Source organism: Zosterops lateralis, assembly GCF_965231275.1.
Source record: "Zosterops lateralis genome assembly, chromosome: 3".
Classification (NCBI taxonomy): domain Eukaryota; kingdom Metazoa; phylum Chordata; class Aves; order Passeriformes; family Zosteropidae; genus Zosterops; species Zosterops lateralis.
In genome coordinates this window covers 90322669-90341227 of record NC_139764.1, presented here as the reverse complement: position 1 = coordinate 90341227, position 18559 = coordinate 90322669, and the positions used below count along the sequence as shown (strand labels likewise).

Here is an 18559-nt window from a genome sequence, read left to right as displayed (position 1 = left end):
CAAGAGTTGGTTCAGGAACAGAAAAGCACACATGTAACCGTAGTCTCTTTGCCCTCTCTGCAGTCTCAAATGCTGCAAGGACAGCAATAGGCTTGGTGGTAAAGAAGAATGGGAGGGAGAGGTCCCTAATGTAAGGGTCAGGGATGACTGAGTGGTCAACCAAAGCATTCTGATGTTTTTTGGATTTGCTGAATATGGTCACATCTAGATTTGACTGTTGTTCCTCTTCTACCATTCCTGTTTGACGGAAAGCTGTTCTCCCTTGCTCTTTTCATTTTGCTTCCAGCACAGCCTTACATAATGTAATTACAAATTCCTTTGGAATCTGACGTTAATCATATCAAGGAGGTTGCTGCTATCTATAATTTGGTGTCCTGTAAACTTCTAGAGCAGAAAAGAAATAAGCTTCTTTTACACATGATTTGTTAAGCCACACCCATGAGTATTCAGGCAGCGGGCATGGGGCCCAGGTGCCACCAAAGTGATCTGGGGTTGGGCAAAGGCAGATTTTAACTAGTGAGTATACCATGCCCTGGCAGGTCACCTTTCCACTGTGCTCTGCAGATACACTTCCTTCTGCTGCAGATGAGGTAAGTTCAAAGTCTTCTCAAAATGTACCTACCCGCAATCCTCAAAAAAACACTAAGCAGCTGGCTTGAGGAACTACAGCCTCCTCTCAGAGGTGAGCACAGGGTACATCACTAAATGCCACCAAAGAATTAGACACAGAAGGGTAGGAGGATTCCCCCCATGCTACTTATTGCACTCCTAAACTGTGACAAAACATAATCATTGTGATAAAAATAATTCGATTCCACATGAATAGTTCGAACAAGTCATGCATCACTTAAGCCTTGCTGCAAACCTTCAGTGACTGCTCTGGTTTTGTGCAGGAAGCTTTCCTGACTGTGCAAAGCAAGGTTAACAAAGCCTGTAGTAACCCTCACACATATTTCCCTGAGCTCTTTGGCTCTCAGCTGGACCACTAGCACAGTAAAGTTTGAAAACAATAACCCAAATCTGATTTACACCCACTTTAGTGCTGTGAGGAGAGTTTAAATGGAGAGCTGTTTTTCAGTACATTGGTTTTTGGACTGTTTAGTCTTTATTGATCTAACTATCTCAACATGGTCAAAGGGCTGATTTATCAAGGCACGAGATAGGCAAGATCAAGGTTTCAAAGACAACTGAAACTTATCTTTAGTAGTAAAAAGTTTCATTGTAAAACATTTAAATAGCTTATGTATTGCAATTACTTCATATTTTAATAGAAACCTGTATTAGCGTATGTCTCCTCTATTTGGTATCTGTTGTGTTCTGGGAGTCTTTCTAGGATTCTCACTTTATGTGCATTACTACAACTAAAAGTACTAATAACCTAAACTTAGGCTTAAAGAATCTTTTTATTTTTTATTACTAAGAATAGGGATGGGAAAATCGTTAATCAAGCCAACAAAAGCCTGTGAAATCAGCTTCATCAGATGGTGGCTCAGGGCTGATGATGAGGGAGGAGGCAATTTCCCAAGAGCAGATGGTCTAACTTCAGAAAAAAGCAGATGCAAGTCAGATGGTACAAGCCTACAAGCCTAAACCATACAGTGATCAATACTGGGATCGCTGGCCTTTCACAGTTTAATCTTTCTGCACTGGAGAGCTGCTTAGCCCCTAAATGTTAAATATCTTTCAAGATTTCACTGTGTTCATTATATCCTTCACACTACTTTCATCCATTTAAATTCCTGGCTTCAATGACATCCTCTAACAATGAGATCCACTTAGTGTGAAAATGTTGCTTTTATTTGCATGTATTTTGCTGCTTTTATTTAATTGCGTTATTCACTTCTATTATAAGATAGGGGAGATGAAAGCCCTTCTCCGTCTCTCGTACTGAAATCACATGCTTAAAAATTAATTTATCTAATTTTTGTAACGAATTGATTTTTAATTCACTTCTCACATGCATTTCTCAGCTCTGCTTTTTCCTTTTGTATTCTTTGTATTTTACTCTGTTGGTTGTATTTCCTGATTCTCTCTTGATTACATCTGCATTTTGCAAGAGTGCAAGAAACTGCCAAGTGTTCTGTCTTCCTCAAAACTTGAAATTAATATGTATGTATACCTATTTAATTTCCTGCAGAAAAGGAAACTTGGAGAGAATGGAGGGCACTTTCTCTTCTACCATCAGGACAGCTTCCATCAGTTGCTGGACTTCCATCCACAGAATTCTGACAGATATGAAAGACTGCCACCAGCTTGATTCAAGAGAAAAAATGTTTACAGGAATTAAAAACCTAATGACTTTTCTGCGTTTTGCTCCAGAACAGAGGTGATGAAGTTATTAACAATCTAAACCTTCATTTCAGGTTTATTTCTGCATCCTTAGTCAGTTCTATAGGTTGCACATGTACAACAGTTGTTATATTTCCCTAAAAACTACAAATGAAAAAATATCAGAAGAAACTGGCGCTGTGGTACAAGATACATAAAAAGGGAAGGGAAAGACAAGTGCATTGGATCAGACACAAACCTTCATGTGGTTTTGTTCTCTTGTTCTCAAGGGGAAGTTCTCAATGCAAGTTTGATAATGGAACAGGAATCTGGTTCATCTTGCCCAGCTAGTTAGCAGCACTATAGACCTCAGTGCCAGTTCACAAAGGCAACAGCTCCCTTACACATCCATAGGCCTCTTTTCATCAGCCTGCATGGTGAGAGGTTACAATGAATGGATGTACACAAAGACCTGAACTGTCCTTACTATAGCATGAATACTGAAAGATGGCTTGGGTGCACTTGAGAACCACGCTGAAACTGCCTGTGGTCTTTATACACAAAGTTGTAAGAATGAAATACAGGACGTACACTCATGCTAGAAAAGTGTTGATGGGGATATGTTTCATTGCTGAAAGTGGAGATTCCTGTTCTTCCAAACTGAAATGAGCAGAAAAGACACAAAAATCTTTGGGGCCCAAACCTGTACAGTTCAGTTGTCTGTTTTGAAGAGACATCCCTCTTGCTTCAAGTAGAGCCAGAACACTGTCCAACTAATGAAGTCTTATTTGGTGTCTTGTAGGGTAAAAATGACCTCCAGATCCTGGAGATACACATTCTCCAGCCTCAGCGCTACACTGCCTTCATTTTAGCACCTGCCACTATTAACAAAAAAACCAGCATGGCACTAGGAAAATAGTGTGCCTGTTTAATTAAGACACACACACTCCTGTTACATCTCTGTTTTGTTGTGTGGCATACTCGGGGAAAATGTAGAACAAGAAGATGTTCTGAAAAGTATGAGAGTTACACTGCTTATTTCAAAGCTGTCTCTATCGAACCCGTTCCGAAACTCCTCAGAAATAATTGTTCAGATTAGGTTTTCAAAGGAATCCAGAAGAGTTGTCTAGCAGATCACCCTGTGACTAACATTCTGCAGCAAAACTGTCTGCTGAATAATAGCAAGAGATAATATAACTACGTCCTTGAGAAAGTGAGTGGAAGGATATTCTCTGCTTGAACTAATGTGTATCCAAGTAGGCAGGCAGGGCTGGGGTCGTATGTACTAAACTCCGGCATCTGAGGTTGAATTATGAGGTGAAGCTCCCTTTCTTTTGCCAGAAAGGCTAACATTCCATTCCATCTTCTCTTGGACAATGTTTCCAGGTGTGAGATTAAATGGTACTGCTGTAGCGTTGAAATTGGTCTGAAATGGAAAGTAGTGCTTGTAGGGTAAGCGACACAAATCTGCAGCAAAACTAGAAAATTGTCTCCGCTTCTGCATTAGGATTAAGTGATGCCTACAGCTAGGTAGCTCTTGGGTCAGTATCAGAGTCAGACATACAATGATGCTATTTGAAAATTTCCACTATACACCAGGGTCACGTTAGCATTTTCAGATGTCAGTGGCAAGCTGGGAGCTGGCATATGGCTGATTATCCACTGTGTTCTTCAGCTCCTCCTCTGAGTTCCTGCTTCTCACATCAGTGGTAATTTAGGCAAAGTCCATTTAACTAGACTAAATGCCTCTGGTTTATTAATTACTACATATGGAATAGTGGTTCAGATCACTGAGTTTCAACTTTCCTACCTTTTGTCACTTCATTTTATTTACTATGAAATGTGCTAATTTTTCTTTTAGCCCTTTGATAAAAATGTGAAATAGTGACGTGCCAAGGATCTGGTTTCTCTCTTCACCTAACTAATATGTAGTTGCAGAGGGGCCAGGACCAGGCTCCCCTCAGAGGACCATAGTGAAAGCAGAACAAACAACAGGCACAGCTTGCAGCACGAGAAATTCCAACAGACAGCAGCACCGAAACAAAGCCTGGAAGGAGCTGGTGTAAATGTGTGTATATAGCCTTTCCTCCGCCCTGCACTCCAGGCCGCCTGCAGACACGCTTCCGGTGAGGTGCTGAGGCCTCACGGATAAATTGCATTCGGATAGTATTTGTTGTCACTGACTCCAAAAGTACTCACGTGTTAAAGACGAGCATCTGGTGCTCAGACGTGTGAAGGTGTTGGCAGGATCTGTCCTCCTTCCCCACGGAGGCCGCAGTGCACTTCTCGGGCTCCGCGGCCGCGGGCGGCTCCGGGCCATGGGCTCCCCCGGCCGGCCCCACCGGGCACTGCGCACGGCGCCCCCTGCGGGCAGGAGCAGTAACGTCAGGCCAATCCCGGCCCGGGGCTCCCGGGCTGCTGAAAGGGAGCCCGGGGACACGCCGAGGAGTTGCCTACGACCCCAGCAAGTAAAAAAGCCTTTCCTGGGAGCGAGACTGGGTTCCGAGTGCAGCCTCCTGAGAGCTCCCCTGCACCAGCAGTGTCCAGGAGCCCCGGTGTTCACTCCTACTCGCCTCTGGAACGCCAACTTTCCCCTCCTGGACCTCAAAGGTGTGGCCAGCACAGCAGGTCCTGGTGATCCCCGCTTGGGAACCCGCTGAGGGACCCGGTTAATTAAACCAGGCACCGCTCGATGGGGCACGGGCTGCAGCGAGGGCTGCGGCGGCCCCGGGAGGGGAGGCCGGGGCTGCCCCAGCCGGGCACAGCCGGGCACAGCCGGACACAGCCGGGTCCAGCCGGGCACAGCCGGGCACAGCCGGACACAGCTGGATCCAACCGGACACAGCCGGGCACAGCCGGGTCCAGCCGGGCACAGCCGGGCACAGCCGGGTCCAGCCGGGCACAGCCGGGCACAGCTGGACAAAGCCGGACACAGCCGGACACAGCCGGGCACAGCCGGACACAGCCGGGCACAGCTGGACAAAGCCGGACACAGCCAGGCACAGCCGGGTCCAGCCGGGCACAGCCGGACACAGCCGGACACAGCTGGACACAGCCGGGCACAGCCGGGCACAGCCGGACACAGCTGGACACAGCCGGACACAGCCAGGCACAGCCGGACACAGCCGGACACAGCCGGACACAGCTGGACACAGCCGGGCACAGCCGGGCACAGCCGGACACAGCTGGACACAGCCGGACACAGCCAGGCACAGCCGGACACAGCCGGACACAGCCGGACACAGCCGGACACAGCTGGATCCAACCGGACACAGCCGGACACAGCCGGACACAGCCGGACACAGCCAGACACAGCTGGATCCAACCGGACACAGCCGGACACAGCCGGACACAGCCGGGTCCATCCGGATCCAACAGGCTGAGGCCCGGCCGGGGTGGCCATGGGGAAGGTGTTTAAGGAGAGATAGAACCCTGCACGGCAGTGCCGAGGGAAAACAGTGGAGAAAGTGCCTTGAGAACACACGAAGAGAAGGAGGGGAGAAGGGAAGGCAGAGGAGTCGGGAACGAAGGAGGGAGGTTGAGTCTGGGAAGAACAGGAGTGGGAGGAAGGTGTTTAAGTTTTTGTTTTTCTTTTGCACTAACTATATTAATTCTCCTCAAATTAAGTCTATTTTGCCTATGGTGGTAATTGGCAAGTGATACTAAGCACAGGAATACCTGTCAAGCGCCTGCTAGAAGCAGTGTTAGGAATCCTAACCTTGAATCTGGCCTCTTGCCTTTTTTTTTTTTTTTTTTTTTTGGTTAATGTTGCTCTGGTCAGGTGTGAAGAAGGGCCATGCAGGAGACCTAAAAAATTCCTATGAATAGCCGATGCTTCTTTTGCACTTTCAGATGCGTTTAACCAAATAGTAGAGTTCCCCTGGAATTCGCTGCAATCCAGCACAACATCAGCAAGCACAATGCAAGCACAAGATCCCATACAGTCATCAGAACCATAACTTGTACTAAAGCGAATATCCTGTACTTGCTAGTAAATGAGTGAGAACTACCCCAGTGTTTTCAATGGAAATGAACTTGTCATTCCATCAGCAGAGTGTTTTAAACCAAAAACTGGTTGTATAGGATCCACAGCCCTTACCTCCACTAAGCATAATTTACTTGGCTAACAGAATGATGCTCAGGCTGATTTGTACATAAATAGCTCTTACCAGAGCAAGAGTTGAAGAAAACCCCACTTGGAGAACACATCAAAACTGCCTAACACCTATGGGCTTCATGACATGTAACAGTGAAACAAATCCTGAGGTTATTACGAATTTTTAGCCAGGAATTATTGGGCTGGCAACATTGAGAGACATAGGAGAAACAGCAACAAATATCTGTATATTTACTTGTTTACTACTGTCTTGAAGGCTAGTAACAGAACTGAAGAGCTCTTATGTGTTGTAAAAGTGTAACTGAAGTCAGCTAACACCCTAAATGATTACTGCTAGAGTGCTTACTCAAGCTTGTTCAGTAAAAAAAAGTATTCTGTAGAAGACTTAGATTTAAGCTGATTTCATTCCTAGTTTGCCCAGAATATGGAAGATCACAATAATAGTCTGTAAACCTGCTGCTCTTTACAGGTTAGAAAGTGAAGTGGCAAACCTGTGTGGGAATATCAAAATAAGGAGGTTATAGACAGAGTTAACCCACAGCACCATGTCACCCCATGTAGCCCTGCCACCACAGCATAAGCAAATATGGCTGTAGATTTTGTATGGAGAAGTCTACACAATATAAAAACACTTTTAAGTGTTTTCATTTCAAAACAAACCAAGAAGATAAGTAAAAAATAATGAAACACAATGAAGTTCTTATCAACAATTTACTGAAATATCAGGAAATGAACCATCACTTGGGCCAGACCTGGAACCTTGCAGAGTATGTATGCATTGGTCTGGAACAGGAGGATGTTTTAAAAATTAATTTCTTAACTGTGCTTTGGCTCCCATCACAGTGTGATCTTGGAGTGTACAAACTGGATTCTTTCTGGATGAAATTAAACTGAAAAATGTGCTCCAAGAGTGCACCAAATACCATTTAAGTGTCATTCAGCCCACACAACCACTCTTGAGCTATGCTGGTTAAACCTGTCCTAAACACACAGAGTGCTCATGACAAGGCTTCAGTGCCAACTGTTCTTCAGCTCACATTCATTGCTGCTGTACCACTCTATTTATTAATAGGAATAACCATCAGCTTTTAGGCTTATCACCAACAAGTACTGGCAGAGGCACCTCCTACATCTGCTGCATCTTTGCTTGTGAAACTCTTGAACAACATTACACCACAACTTTCCTCATTTTGTGGAGAAAACGTTCACTTAGCAAAGGAATTATCATCAACAACTACAGTGTTTTCCAAAATTTTCTATTAAACTAATCTGAGATTAAAGCAAGGACTGAACTGTAATTGCAATTGACATTACAGTAGCTGATAAATTACTGTAGGTCAGTACAAACTTTGTATACTTGGCAATGAGGAGAAAGTGTCTGTAGCACTGAAAAAACTCCAATCATGCTGAAGCTGGGGAGTCTGTTGAGCTCTCAAGTGGGCAACTTATTCATCAAATATCAGGTAACTGTACTTACTACATCTCAATGTCAAGTAGCATCTTCTCAACCCACAGCAAACACTGGAATAAACCAGGGCCATTAGAGATCGAGCACAAGTCTTTTCTTGTAAGTGATGTCATTAATGTAGAACTATAAATAACAAGTATGAAATACCAAGGTAACATTTTGCAGAGCAGCTTTTCAAAACCTAAGTGCCATTTGTTGAAGTGATTAAAACCATTTTAAATTCCTTTGTCTAGTTGTCTGTGGAAACCATTAAAAAAAAAAAGGAAAAGAAACAACATTTTGAGTTTGGTTGATAGTAGATAGGAGCTATATCAGGTTTGTGATGGTTTACTATCTCTCCTTCACATCTCCATTCTCTTGTTTATAAAACAACACTAACAAAATATGCCTTTCCACAAAGCATGTGGGTGAACAATGACCCTCCTCATATCAAATATAAAGAATTTATCCTCCAAGAAAAGTAAAAATGATGTTTGCAAACCTCAGCTTTCATTCATGAGACAACAGGACAACATGACTACATAAAAAATTTATTTGATTAGTACAGCCCCTTAAGATACAGAAATTAAACAAAAACATCATTTGGCAGTCAATTTATTTCTTAATTCAGTAATAAAAGTGCATCTTAGTTATAAAGGCACAATGTTGACATTTAGACAAGTCACTGATGTCCAGTAGAACTGGCAAGAGAAAGACCTTACTCCTACTTTCTTTAAAAACTACTTGTTTCATTTGCCAACAGTGATATTAAAGAAGAATAAAGGCCAACATTGGAAGCAATCGTTATATAAAAATCTGATCTGGATGTAGAAAAAAGTCCTCAGAAATAGCATGACGTACTGAAGTATCAATCGGCAACTCGTATTTCTCTTTTGTGCTGTTCCACAAAGTCTCTAGAAAGACAGTGTGCTTGATGCCATCTCACTTGCTTAAAATTACCAGAAAAAATCTCGAGATGAATGAAGGAGAAAATAGGCTAATATTGAAGTGTTATAAAAGATACCTGCCCTGGTGCATTTTTTGTGAGGGCACGACCTCCTGCCCATTGAAACACCTCTCAACCACCCTTCTCCTTCCTCCGCAGTGTCACTGGACTTGTGCAATCTGGCAGCTCTCTCACAGCCTGTGGCCAGGGAAACTAATTTGCTTTTACATCGTAATACATGTGGAGAACTCTTCTGACAGTCTCTACATATTTATCATCAGGAACAGGCTTCCTCTGGCTTCCTGGCTCAAGAAATTTTTTGATTGTGGGGATGCTGCTTATCCTTGCTTTAAATGCCTAAAAGGCAAACAGTAAGAACATGGTATTTAAAGAACAAAAAGTAACACGAGAAAAAATCCTATTTTACTAATTTGTGTTACATCCTGTAACAAGATGTATGTGGAGACAAGACAGGAAATATGGTTTGAATTTGAACTGAACCACATTTGAATATGATTTTGAATTTTCCATGGATGAAGTTTACTCTCACTTCAACCTTTTTATTTTCCACAGCAGCAAATGAGCCCTCTGTCTTGTCTTAATATGGGATGAAATGTTAACTGTTATCTGTGGTTTCCAATATGTACACAGATCAGTCCTTGTGATCCAAAAAATATCTTCCATTTAATGGTACTACAGAACTGGTGAGTAAAAAAAAGGGAGGGTGCACTTCTTCAGATGTATACAGGGGTTACTCCAGAAAATAACAGTATCTCTGGAAGAAACTTCTTATAAGGCTCTTCCTAAACCAGGAAAAGCAAGACTACAATGAAAAAGTAATAAATGTTTTGTGGAATTATTTATACATAACAGACTTTGAAATATCATTTATCATATTTACAGCCATATGAGCATCTTGTTAGTGCAAGGTACCTGTAACTGTGGAAAGCCTGAGAGCACATCTGACTTCTTCTCTTCTACCATTAAAATGGCTTCAAGAAGATGAACATCTGCCCAGCTAAAATTGTTGCCAACAAGGAAGTCTTGCCCATGGTCTTTCAAAACCTAGAAATGTCATGGATGAAAAACACTCAGGTGTGAATAGCCAGCTGAGGTTCATGTTTTCAAAGTGCTCAGGCACCCCTTCTTTGACAAACCTACAGTTTCCTTTTCACTCTTCTCTTCCATGCAGCTAACAGGGGGAACAGAGATGTGCCAGCAGTCACTGATCGTTTTACAGCAGAAATCTAGAATCCCAGGGTCTTTCTTATCAATCCTTTCTTCCTATAGCTCTAAGTAACCCTGTGTACTAGACCAAAGGGTTAGATACCTTCTTGGTATTCACACCTTTCAAGTCTAATTTATCTGGAAATTTTCTATATGTTTTTTACAGGTTCAATGGGAAAATAGAGAGTATAAAAGGGAGGTGATCAGCAACAAGTGGAATATAGGACAGAATGCACTTGGCAACCACCCATAGGAGACCTGGCAAAGCAAAAAACTGTCTTCTCCTTAGTCTTTAAAATGGAGGAGCTATTCCTGCTAGATCATCCTGTCCATGCATATTAATTTCCATTGAGAGTACCTCTTGGGTCCTATCTCTCAAATTATCAGTCAGAAAAACACTAAGATTCCAGTATGGCTAGAAGTCAGCAGCATAGCTGTGTTTTACCGTGTTTACAAAACCCAAACAAGATGTATTTGAAATGTTAAACAAAGAAGACAATTAGCAGTGCTTTTGCAATGCAAATTACTGTGGTGGGTTGACTCTGGCTGGGCACCAGGTGCTCATCAAAGGTGCTCTATCGCTCCCTTCCTCACCTGGGGAACATGGGGACATGGGGAAGAAAAAAAAGTGAAAGGCTCTTAGGCTGACCCATCCCAACTTGTCTGATACTGCTCTGACTCTCCTCCAGACAAGAGACAGTATGGATGTCCTGGTGTAAAGTACTCCACTGACACTTCCGCTTCTGGTTGTGGTGAAATACCCAGTATTTCCACTACCATCCCTCCAGAATCAGGGAAGAAAATTATCCTCCTCCTTACCTTTTCATACACTGGGAAATACCTGCTTGTCGCCTTTTGAACTATAACAGCATGTTGTTTCTCTTTATCCTCCGCTGATAAGAAAGGGAAAATCAAAATGAAGCCCATAAGGTCATCAGTTCCTCCAACATACATATCAATCCTTAAAACCAAAGCAAACAAAAACTTAAATAGAAGGTACCTTCACAAGCAAACTACCTTGTATTTGGTTTAGGATAGTAAACACTGAATTTCCCATACCCCTGTTATGGTACCTTCCCCCCCGCCCCCTTTCCAGGCTACAGTGTGATCTGAGAAATGCTTTTTTAAGCAATCTAAAACACATCCCCTCATGGAAATTATTTCTGCAATTTAAAAAAATGTCACAGTGTGAGTCTTACTTGTTTTCTACTGATTTTGGCTCTTTACTCGCTTCATTGTACAGATTTAAAGAGCTTGCACAGAGGTTAAGAGTGTAACTTTGGTGTTATAGATCACTTCACAATCACCAAAGAAACACACAGCACCACAAGGAGTCATTCCCAACTGATTTGTCTGGATGTCTCCCACCTTCAGAATTTCATCCCAAGTTCAAGGAGTGCCAAATAGATAAGTAATGGGGTTGGAACTCTGAAGCTTACCAGGTTCTTTATCCAGCTAAATTATCAGTACGGCAGTTATTCGGATTGTCCCTTTTCCAGAGCTATGAGAAAAGGTTTTGTACTGCAGGTGGATATTTAAAATGCTACATGCTAAGTACGGCAAATCATACATTTTTCTTTTCTTCACAGACACATCATCAAGGATGCAATTTCACCTGGATGTAATTTCACATGAAACCAATAGTTTTTCAACAGCTTCTTGCTGTTCTTTCAACAGCTCCCAAAGATCTAAACCATGCACTTTTTACAGTGCAGTGGGACATCATGCAACCACAGATAATGTCAATGACAGCTCTTATTTTGCATCTAAAAATCAGAAACTAACCATTTCTTTCCAGAGTTTTCTGGTAACAAGTAGTTTGGCACCTACATGCCAGTCACCTCTCAAATACCTGTGTCAGGCTGTATTAATCTTTCACTAAGGCACAAAAACCCCATGACTCAAATATTTTAATGTGAAAACTAAGTGAGTTAGAACAAATCAGCTGGCTTGCATCTAACTGTGGCCTCTCAGGCTCACTGCAAGTTGTGCATCCCTGAGGCCCACAGGTGATTGTGCACAGGTGTGTGCAACTATGCAATTAATTCTAGATGCACCTGAGCTACTTTACTAAATTCAAGAAGAGTAATACAGTTACATACAAGGCTCTTTCCTTCAGGTCCTTCCCATAGAGGTTGTACTTTGCTGCAATGTAGCTGAGGATGGCTCTGGTCTGCACCATCCTCATCCCATCGATCTCCACCATGGGCACCTGCTGAAACAGCAAGGATCCACCTAAAAGGAAAGACATACATTATTTGACTGATCTAATAACTCCACATCAGATTTCTTGCTGTCTTCAGATGAACATTGCTTTTATGGTGAGCTTGCTGTGGGTAATCATTGTATTAAACTGGAGCTCTTCCATGCAAAGAATAAATTACAGTGGTGCAGACAAATTAAACTGAAAAACACAATTATTGTGGATTACCATCCTTTCTTTAAAAAAAAATCACTGAAGCTGCAGTCAGGACTGTGTTCAGCAGCTTTTAAAATGAAATGAAATTGCAGTAGAGACAATCACACTAAACATCTCAACTGAGTAAAAAGTGTCTAGTTCTAAACAACGTAAAAAGAATTCTGTTCCATTATTCAAACACTATTTGAAGCAAACATTAGACTCACAGATTTCTTTCTTATGACGAATCTTGAAGTTATATCAGGACATAAAATGAAATTTTGGGATGCATATTTTCTGGTTACTGAAGCCCATAGTTAAGTTTTTTGGGACCATGTGGGATGCATAGACAAATGGAGAACAGAAGAATCCAGAGCCCTAGCAAACCGTGCAGGCTGGAAAGGTACTCAGTTTACAATTTCATCTGTCCCCATATGGAAAAAACCATATGCAGCTGCTCACAGCTCTCAGCTTTACTCTTCTGTGTGGAAAGGAAGACACATACAGTCTTCAAAGACTTCACACATCTCTAAGTCTGGTTACACTTTTCTTGAAGTTTCACCTGGACTCACCTTGCAGGAGCTTCTCATACTGGTCTCGGGTTTCCAAAAACTCTTCTTCAAACTGACAAAAGAGAGTGAGGAAGAAGAGGAAATAAGAATTATTTCACATTTCTAGAAGAGATAAACTTTTAAAGCACCATAAAAGGAAAATAATATACATCACAGTTCTTCCATTTTCAGATATAGCCCTAAGGGAGAACACACCAAGGGCAGTAGTGGATATCCAATATCTCCTGGACTGTCACACTTGATATATGCTGCTAAGGGCAACCCTAGCAGAAGAACAGGCAATAAGAACTGGACTGAAAATGGCTTGTTTGGTATTAAACAGGCAGTGTAATATGAAACAATCAACAGTACAGTCTAGGCTGTCCTTGAGATGCTTTCAGGAATGTGGGAAAAATCTGCTGTGTGATATTTTGATTTGGGAGCTAGACATGAACAAATTCTTTGAAGGTTAAAACAAAGTTTTTACAAAATAATGTACAAGTAGCAAGCCCTGCAGGAAGTTTTGTACAGATGCCATGTTTCAGGCACCTGAAGATTAATTATTCACAAGATGAGAAACAAAAAGATACAGAATTGCTGGTGATCAGATGGATGTAGTTGCATTCTATATGGCTGAGGATGGCCAGTCCAATCAGTGTTACTTATGGAGAAATTGAGTTCAAGATTGACACACCAGTTAGACATCTACATGTATGTGTTTGCATGTGCAATACATGTCTGTGATCACTGCAGAACATGGAGACTAGAAAATGGTTGATATTACCAATCCTTAAATACCTTACCCAGTTAGTCTCTCTCATAACATCGGTGCCACTCAGGTTAGTAATTAAGATTTGCTGCACTAGGGAAACCCCAGAAGATCAGGCATATAATCATACTGCCAACGTTCAACCATAGCAAGTGTGATCACATTCTAAAATTCAGAACCCAGGTTTCTGCTGATGAGAAGCTGAGAAAATAATATTCCAAGTAAAAAATGTAATTGGTACTCATCAACAACTTTTTTTTTTAACTTTAAAAAAAAAAAGAAGAAGAGAGAAGGACTTAAAACATAGGAACAAATGATGTAGGGAAGCAAACAGTTCTGTCTTCTGTAAGGCTTTCAAAAAGACTGGTGGTCTTTTTAAAAAACTTGTATTCCTTGGCTTTATACACAAGTAACTGTATGTATTGTAGCAGCTTATTGTGTAAAAGAGGACACTCAGAGCAAATACTAGTCTTTTGTGTCCTCAAACTGTATTACCAGTTTACCACTAAGATGGGCAGCAAATTAATAGGTAAATTATATAACATCAGAAAAAAACAAAGTGGTATCTTCCTTCTCTGTTTTACCAAAGTATTTTTCCTCCTGCACAGAGATTTCTAATTTCCCTACACATGTGGGTCAATTTGCTCACTTCACCCTGATAAGTTTCATCTAAATGATGAAGGCACAGCATATTTTGTGTTACAGCTTATTATGGAGGACACAGCCAGTAGAGTGAAAGATAAAACAAAAATCTCTATGTGAGCATTCAACTGAAGACAGAAAGACTAGAGAAAGTAAATTGCTGTTTTACAGGGCACAGATAACATTTGTTATGTGAGGAACATGTCTATTAGTTCAGCAGCTCTAGGTCAGTAATCAAGTGCTTAATTAAGGATTACACATTCTTGTGTTAAGCAAGTGCCACTGCTTATAGTGTCACTGCTCAGAAAACATGTAACTTGAAGCCATGCTTTTGTGTGCCTGAAGTAAAAGTATTTAATTACACTGAATAGCCGACGTTCATTTACTATTGCATCTTGGGATGCCTTTTCTTTTTTGACTAATAACATCTGATCTGCCTCAAAGCCAGGCTTACCAATGTGCAGCTAGAGTTAAAAACTCTAAAACAAACCTCGACCCCAGCTGCAGCCAACAACCAACGAACTGATTCCATCTTGCCTCTTCCATCAAAGTAATAAAGTTTTGGTTTTCCGGACATGACTTCAAACTTCCTGCAACCTACAGGAGTTACCAGAGATAATAAGTTAATAATGATACAAATATCTGATGGCAGCTGGAATAATGGTTCACAGGTCACTCACACAACAAACATTTAAGTTAATTTTTGACAAAATGTTTTAGCAACGTTTCAGTCTAAACTGACTTGATTTTATTGCTGCACAGTCAAGTCAAACTATTTGAGAGACTTTTCATCCCCCTGAAATTCAGGAAAAGTAAGCATCAAGTTGTGAAGTAGGAGATAATATAAAAATTAAAACATCCCTACAAAGAAAATGCTTTGAAAATGATCAAAGAGAAGAGCTAGTAAACTGAGTTTCCAAAACTGGCAGATCTTGTATCAAGGAATGCCAAAAGTATCTAAACATTAATTCTACACATTTAGGTAAAGCATGGAAATGTACTTTTAACCTCTCACTTTTTTTCCCTAGCTGTCGTGATCCAGCAATCAGTAGAAACTTCAAAAGTATTGCAATATGTGATCCAGGATGAGTAGAAACTTCAGAAGAATAGCCTGTTTCTTCTGTAGTAATTCAGATTACAATACAGAGTTTCAGAGTGTTGCACTACTTATCCTTCTACAGGCCACATTTCTGTCTATTAATAAACCCTGTTGCTCTGCAAAACTTACAGACTTTTCAGATGATCAAATGCTGCCTTGCAAGCAGCATTTTAGTTCTTTAATGATTTCATAAATGAGGCTATTAATTGTTATTTTTTGAATAGACCAGTGTTTAGGCCTTAGCAGGAACTGGATTCTACTGTAAAGCCATAAGCCAAGAGAGCAATCAAATTTAATCATACTGGCATTTCACATGCAGAACCCCCAAATAGCAAGTCCTTGCTGCAACTGAGAGCTGTTCCCTCTGTAAGGTGATTTACTGTCACTTCAATCCACAGTTCAAGTAATTCTGGAAGAGAGGCTCTTGGCATGTGAACAATAACTTCCAGTTTCCAATGTTCCAAGAGCTCTTTCATAAGCGGAGAGAAAAAAGACATTGAGCATGCACAAAGTGATCCGTTTGTTAGCCAACGGGCATGAAAAAAGAATACAAAATATGAGACTGCATCAGGCCATGGGAATTCAAACGAGCCAGGCTATTCCACCCCTGCCTGCCCAGGGGCCTCTGATTGCTCTTACCAAAGTCAGAGGGAACTAAAACACTGCCAAGTACAATGTCTAGGGCTGATAAATATAGCAGTGAATTAGGAAAAAAAAAAAAAAAAAAAAAAAAAAACAAAAAAACCCACAACAAAAAACACCCCAAAAAAAACCTGAAGAAAAGTGTCACTGTGAACTACACAAAACAACAGAATGAAACAGGAGCTACTTGTAATATGGTTACATTCACAGAGAAAGAAGAAAAAAAGCCAAAGGTGATTTTTAACTTGTAGTTTAGAAAACTAAAGAAACAGAAGAGTGGCACTTAGTGCCACTTCCAGAGACCTGCTCTTAGCAGGGCAGTGGACAGGTCACAGGGCATAAACAAGTCACTGATGCCTAACACAGGTCACTACAGCAGAGGCGAAAGGAAGGTAAAGGCATGGCTTGCTTTCTAAATACCAGGGGATTAACAAACTTTGAAATGAGCTGTAGCTTTCCAGGTTCCTAGGACTGAGCCTGCTATGCCATACTGGAAGAGAAAGTCCAGCTTGTGAACTCATATCTGATGGAAAGAGCACCCTGGTGATGGGCAAAGAGCTCCTCTCTTCTCTGCCCTCCATCAGAAAGAGGAAAAGTGGCAATTTGCAGCAAGGAGCCGCAATGCTGGTAGATTGCTGTCCATTCCCCTCAGCCTGACACCTCAACAGGCAAAGGGGCTTTGTGAAAGATTTGCTGTGATTTATGAAGGCCATCTGGGCTAACGGGGAATGAGGGAACACGAATATCGGTGTAAGAAGCTACCGCGCCCACGCCAGGTGAACACGGACCAGAAGAACATCGGTGAAGAGGGCCAGGGACCAGCTGTGCTTCGCACGTCCCGCAGATCCCGGAGTTTAGGGCCCGATTTTCCCTGTCTCATTCAGCAGCACCACAGCGGTTCCCCCTTGCACCCGCAACACCAACACAGGGGACCCCCCGTGCTCAGGGTGTGACAGGCTGCAGCCCCGGGCCATCGGCTCCTGCCCCTCCCGGGGACGAGCTCTCGGCACACAGGAGGTGACGAGCGGCCCGTGCTGTGACACGGGGCCCGTGACCGGCAGAGCGGACCCACGGCTCGGGCCTGACCCGCCACAGGCTCCGGGCTCCCCGCATCGCCCGGGCCAAACGAGCCACGGGCACTGCTTGCGGGGAGAACAGGAAGAGAGAAATCCCAGGGGCCCGCATTACTCACACACGGAGGGTTAAAGCGCTGGTGTCCAGAGCGCGCAGGACGCCCCAGGCAAAGCGCTCCCGGCCCCGCCCGCGGCCGCCATCAGCGCCGGGCCCGCCCCGCCCCGCCCCGCCAGCCCACGGGGCGGCCACGGGCCGAGCAGCCGCCAATGGGAGGCCGGAAATTTGCAAGTTTCGCAAAGCCTTCTGGAAAGACACCGGACCCCAAAGAATTTCACTAAACCTTTTGAACTAAATCAAGAGCCGTTTCCCTCGAAGGTTTTGTGGCTGCAGAGTGGTGATTCCATGCGCTGTGTCCCTGCATTCTCAGCCGGTGTTAGTAGCCATGATGTAGGGAGTGCCAGCATGACTGACCTATAAATAACTGCCTGCGAGCACTGCTTGTCTGGATGTGAGGGCGATCTGGCTGCGACATCTGTCACCCCATTGATCGCCAGGGTTGATTCGGCTGATCTGGCTGGCTAGGCGGGTGTCCCCTTCCTCCCTCAACGCTCCATGTGCGTCCCTCCCGAAGCTGCGCGCTCGGTCGAAGAGGACGACCTCCCCGATAGAGACGGTACCGTTCATCGGTCAAGGGTATACGGTAGCTGCGCTCCCCTGCTAGAACCTCCAAACAAGCTCAAGGTCCATTTGTAGGAGAACGTAGGGTAGTCAAGCTTCCAAGACTGCAGACACATCCAAGTGAGGCGCTGCATGGGGCAGTTTGCCATTGTTTTGTGCCTTACATGATCATGCCTCGCAGTGAAGGGTGGGCGTATGCAAATCCTGCTTTTTACTTTTATCACTTCTCCAATTTGCCAGTCACCTACAAACCCGTGAACTCTTCAAGTGACACAATCCCTCCCCGCTTCTGCTCTCTGCTCCCCCACCCCCCCCCACCCACTTCTGCCAGGGAAAACTGGAATTCTTGCACATGTAAATTTATTTTTCGCCTAGCTCTTCACCTGTGTGAGTGGTTTTCAGCCCACTTCAAACAGCTAACAAAAGGGCTGGGTTTGTAAATTATATACTGTCTTTAGGTTCTACTGCCTTGAAAGCCAGGGGACAAGGCTAAAGAGGGGACACAAGACACTGAGAACAATTTTGAATAGAGCAGGAACAGAACAAAACAGAATAATTACCCTTGGAAAGGACCCACAAAATCTAGTACAGCTAGCTGTCCTTTTCAAGTGTTATGCATATTATAATTCAGTCTTGCAGACAGTTTCAGAGGAGCTGACATCCAAGGAAGGCTAAGTGATCATTTTTACAGGGAGGTCACA

The 18559-nt window shown here is 42.9% G+C and overlaps 1 protein-coding gene across 1 annotated transcript; it reads right to left on the bottom strand.

Moving 5' to 3' along the window:
* Nucleotides 1-8382: 8382 nt before the first annotated feature.
* Nucleotides 8383-17398, bottom strand: LOC310906993 (glutathione S-transferase 3). Its single transcript, XM_083856771.1, has 7 exons — nt 17299-17398; nt 14856-14962; nt 12976-13027; nt 12108-12240; nt 10825-10966; nt 9712-9843; nt 8383-9135 (listed from the first exon to the last, which is right to left on the bottom strand). The coding sequence occupies exons 2-7, from the start codon at nt 14940-14942 to the stop codon at nt 8992-8994; spliced, it is 690 nt and encodes a 229-aa protein (XP_083712897.1). The 5' UTR covers nt 14943-14962; nt 17299-17398; the 3' UTR covers nt 8383-8991.
* Between the last annotated feature and the right edge of the window lie 1161 nt (nt 17399-18559).

Bases quoted from the DNA above. Each gene is read 5' to 3' on its own strand.
- LOC310906993 (XM_083856771.1), bottom strand. From the start codon at position 14,942: ATGTCCGGAAAACCAAAACTTTATTACTTTGATGGAAGAGGCAAGATG. The intron at 13,028-14,855 runs GTTTGTTTTAGA...CTCTTTTGTCAG, and splicing joins TGGCTGCAGCTGGGGTCGAG to TTTGAAGAAGAGTTTTTGGA. The intron at 9,136-9,711 runs GTACCTTGCACT...TTTGCCTTTTAG, and splicing joins CAGGCTTTCCACAGTTACAG to GCATTTAAAGCAAGGATAAG.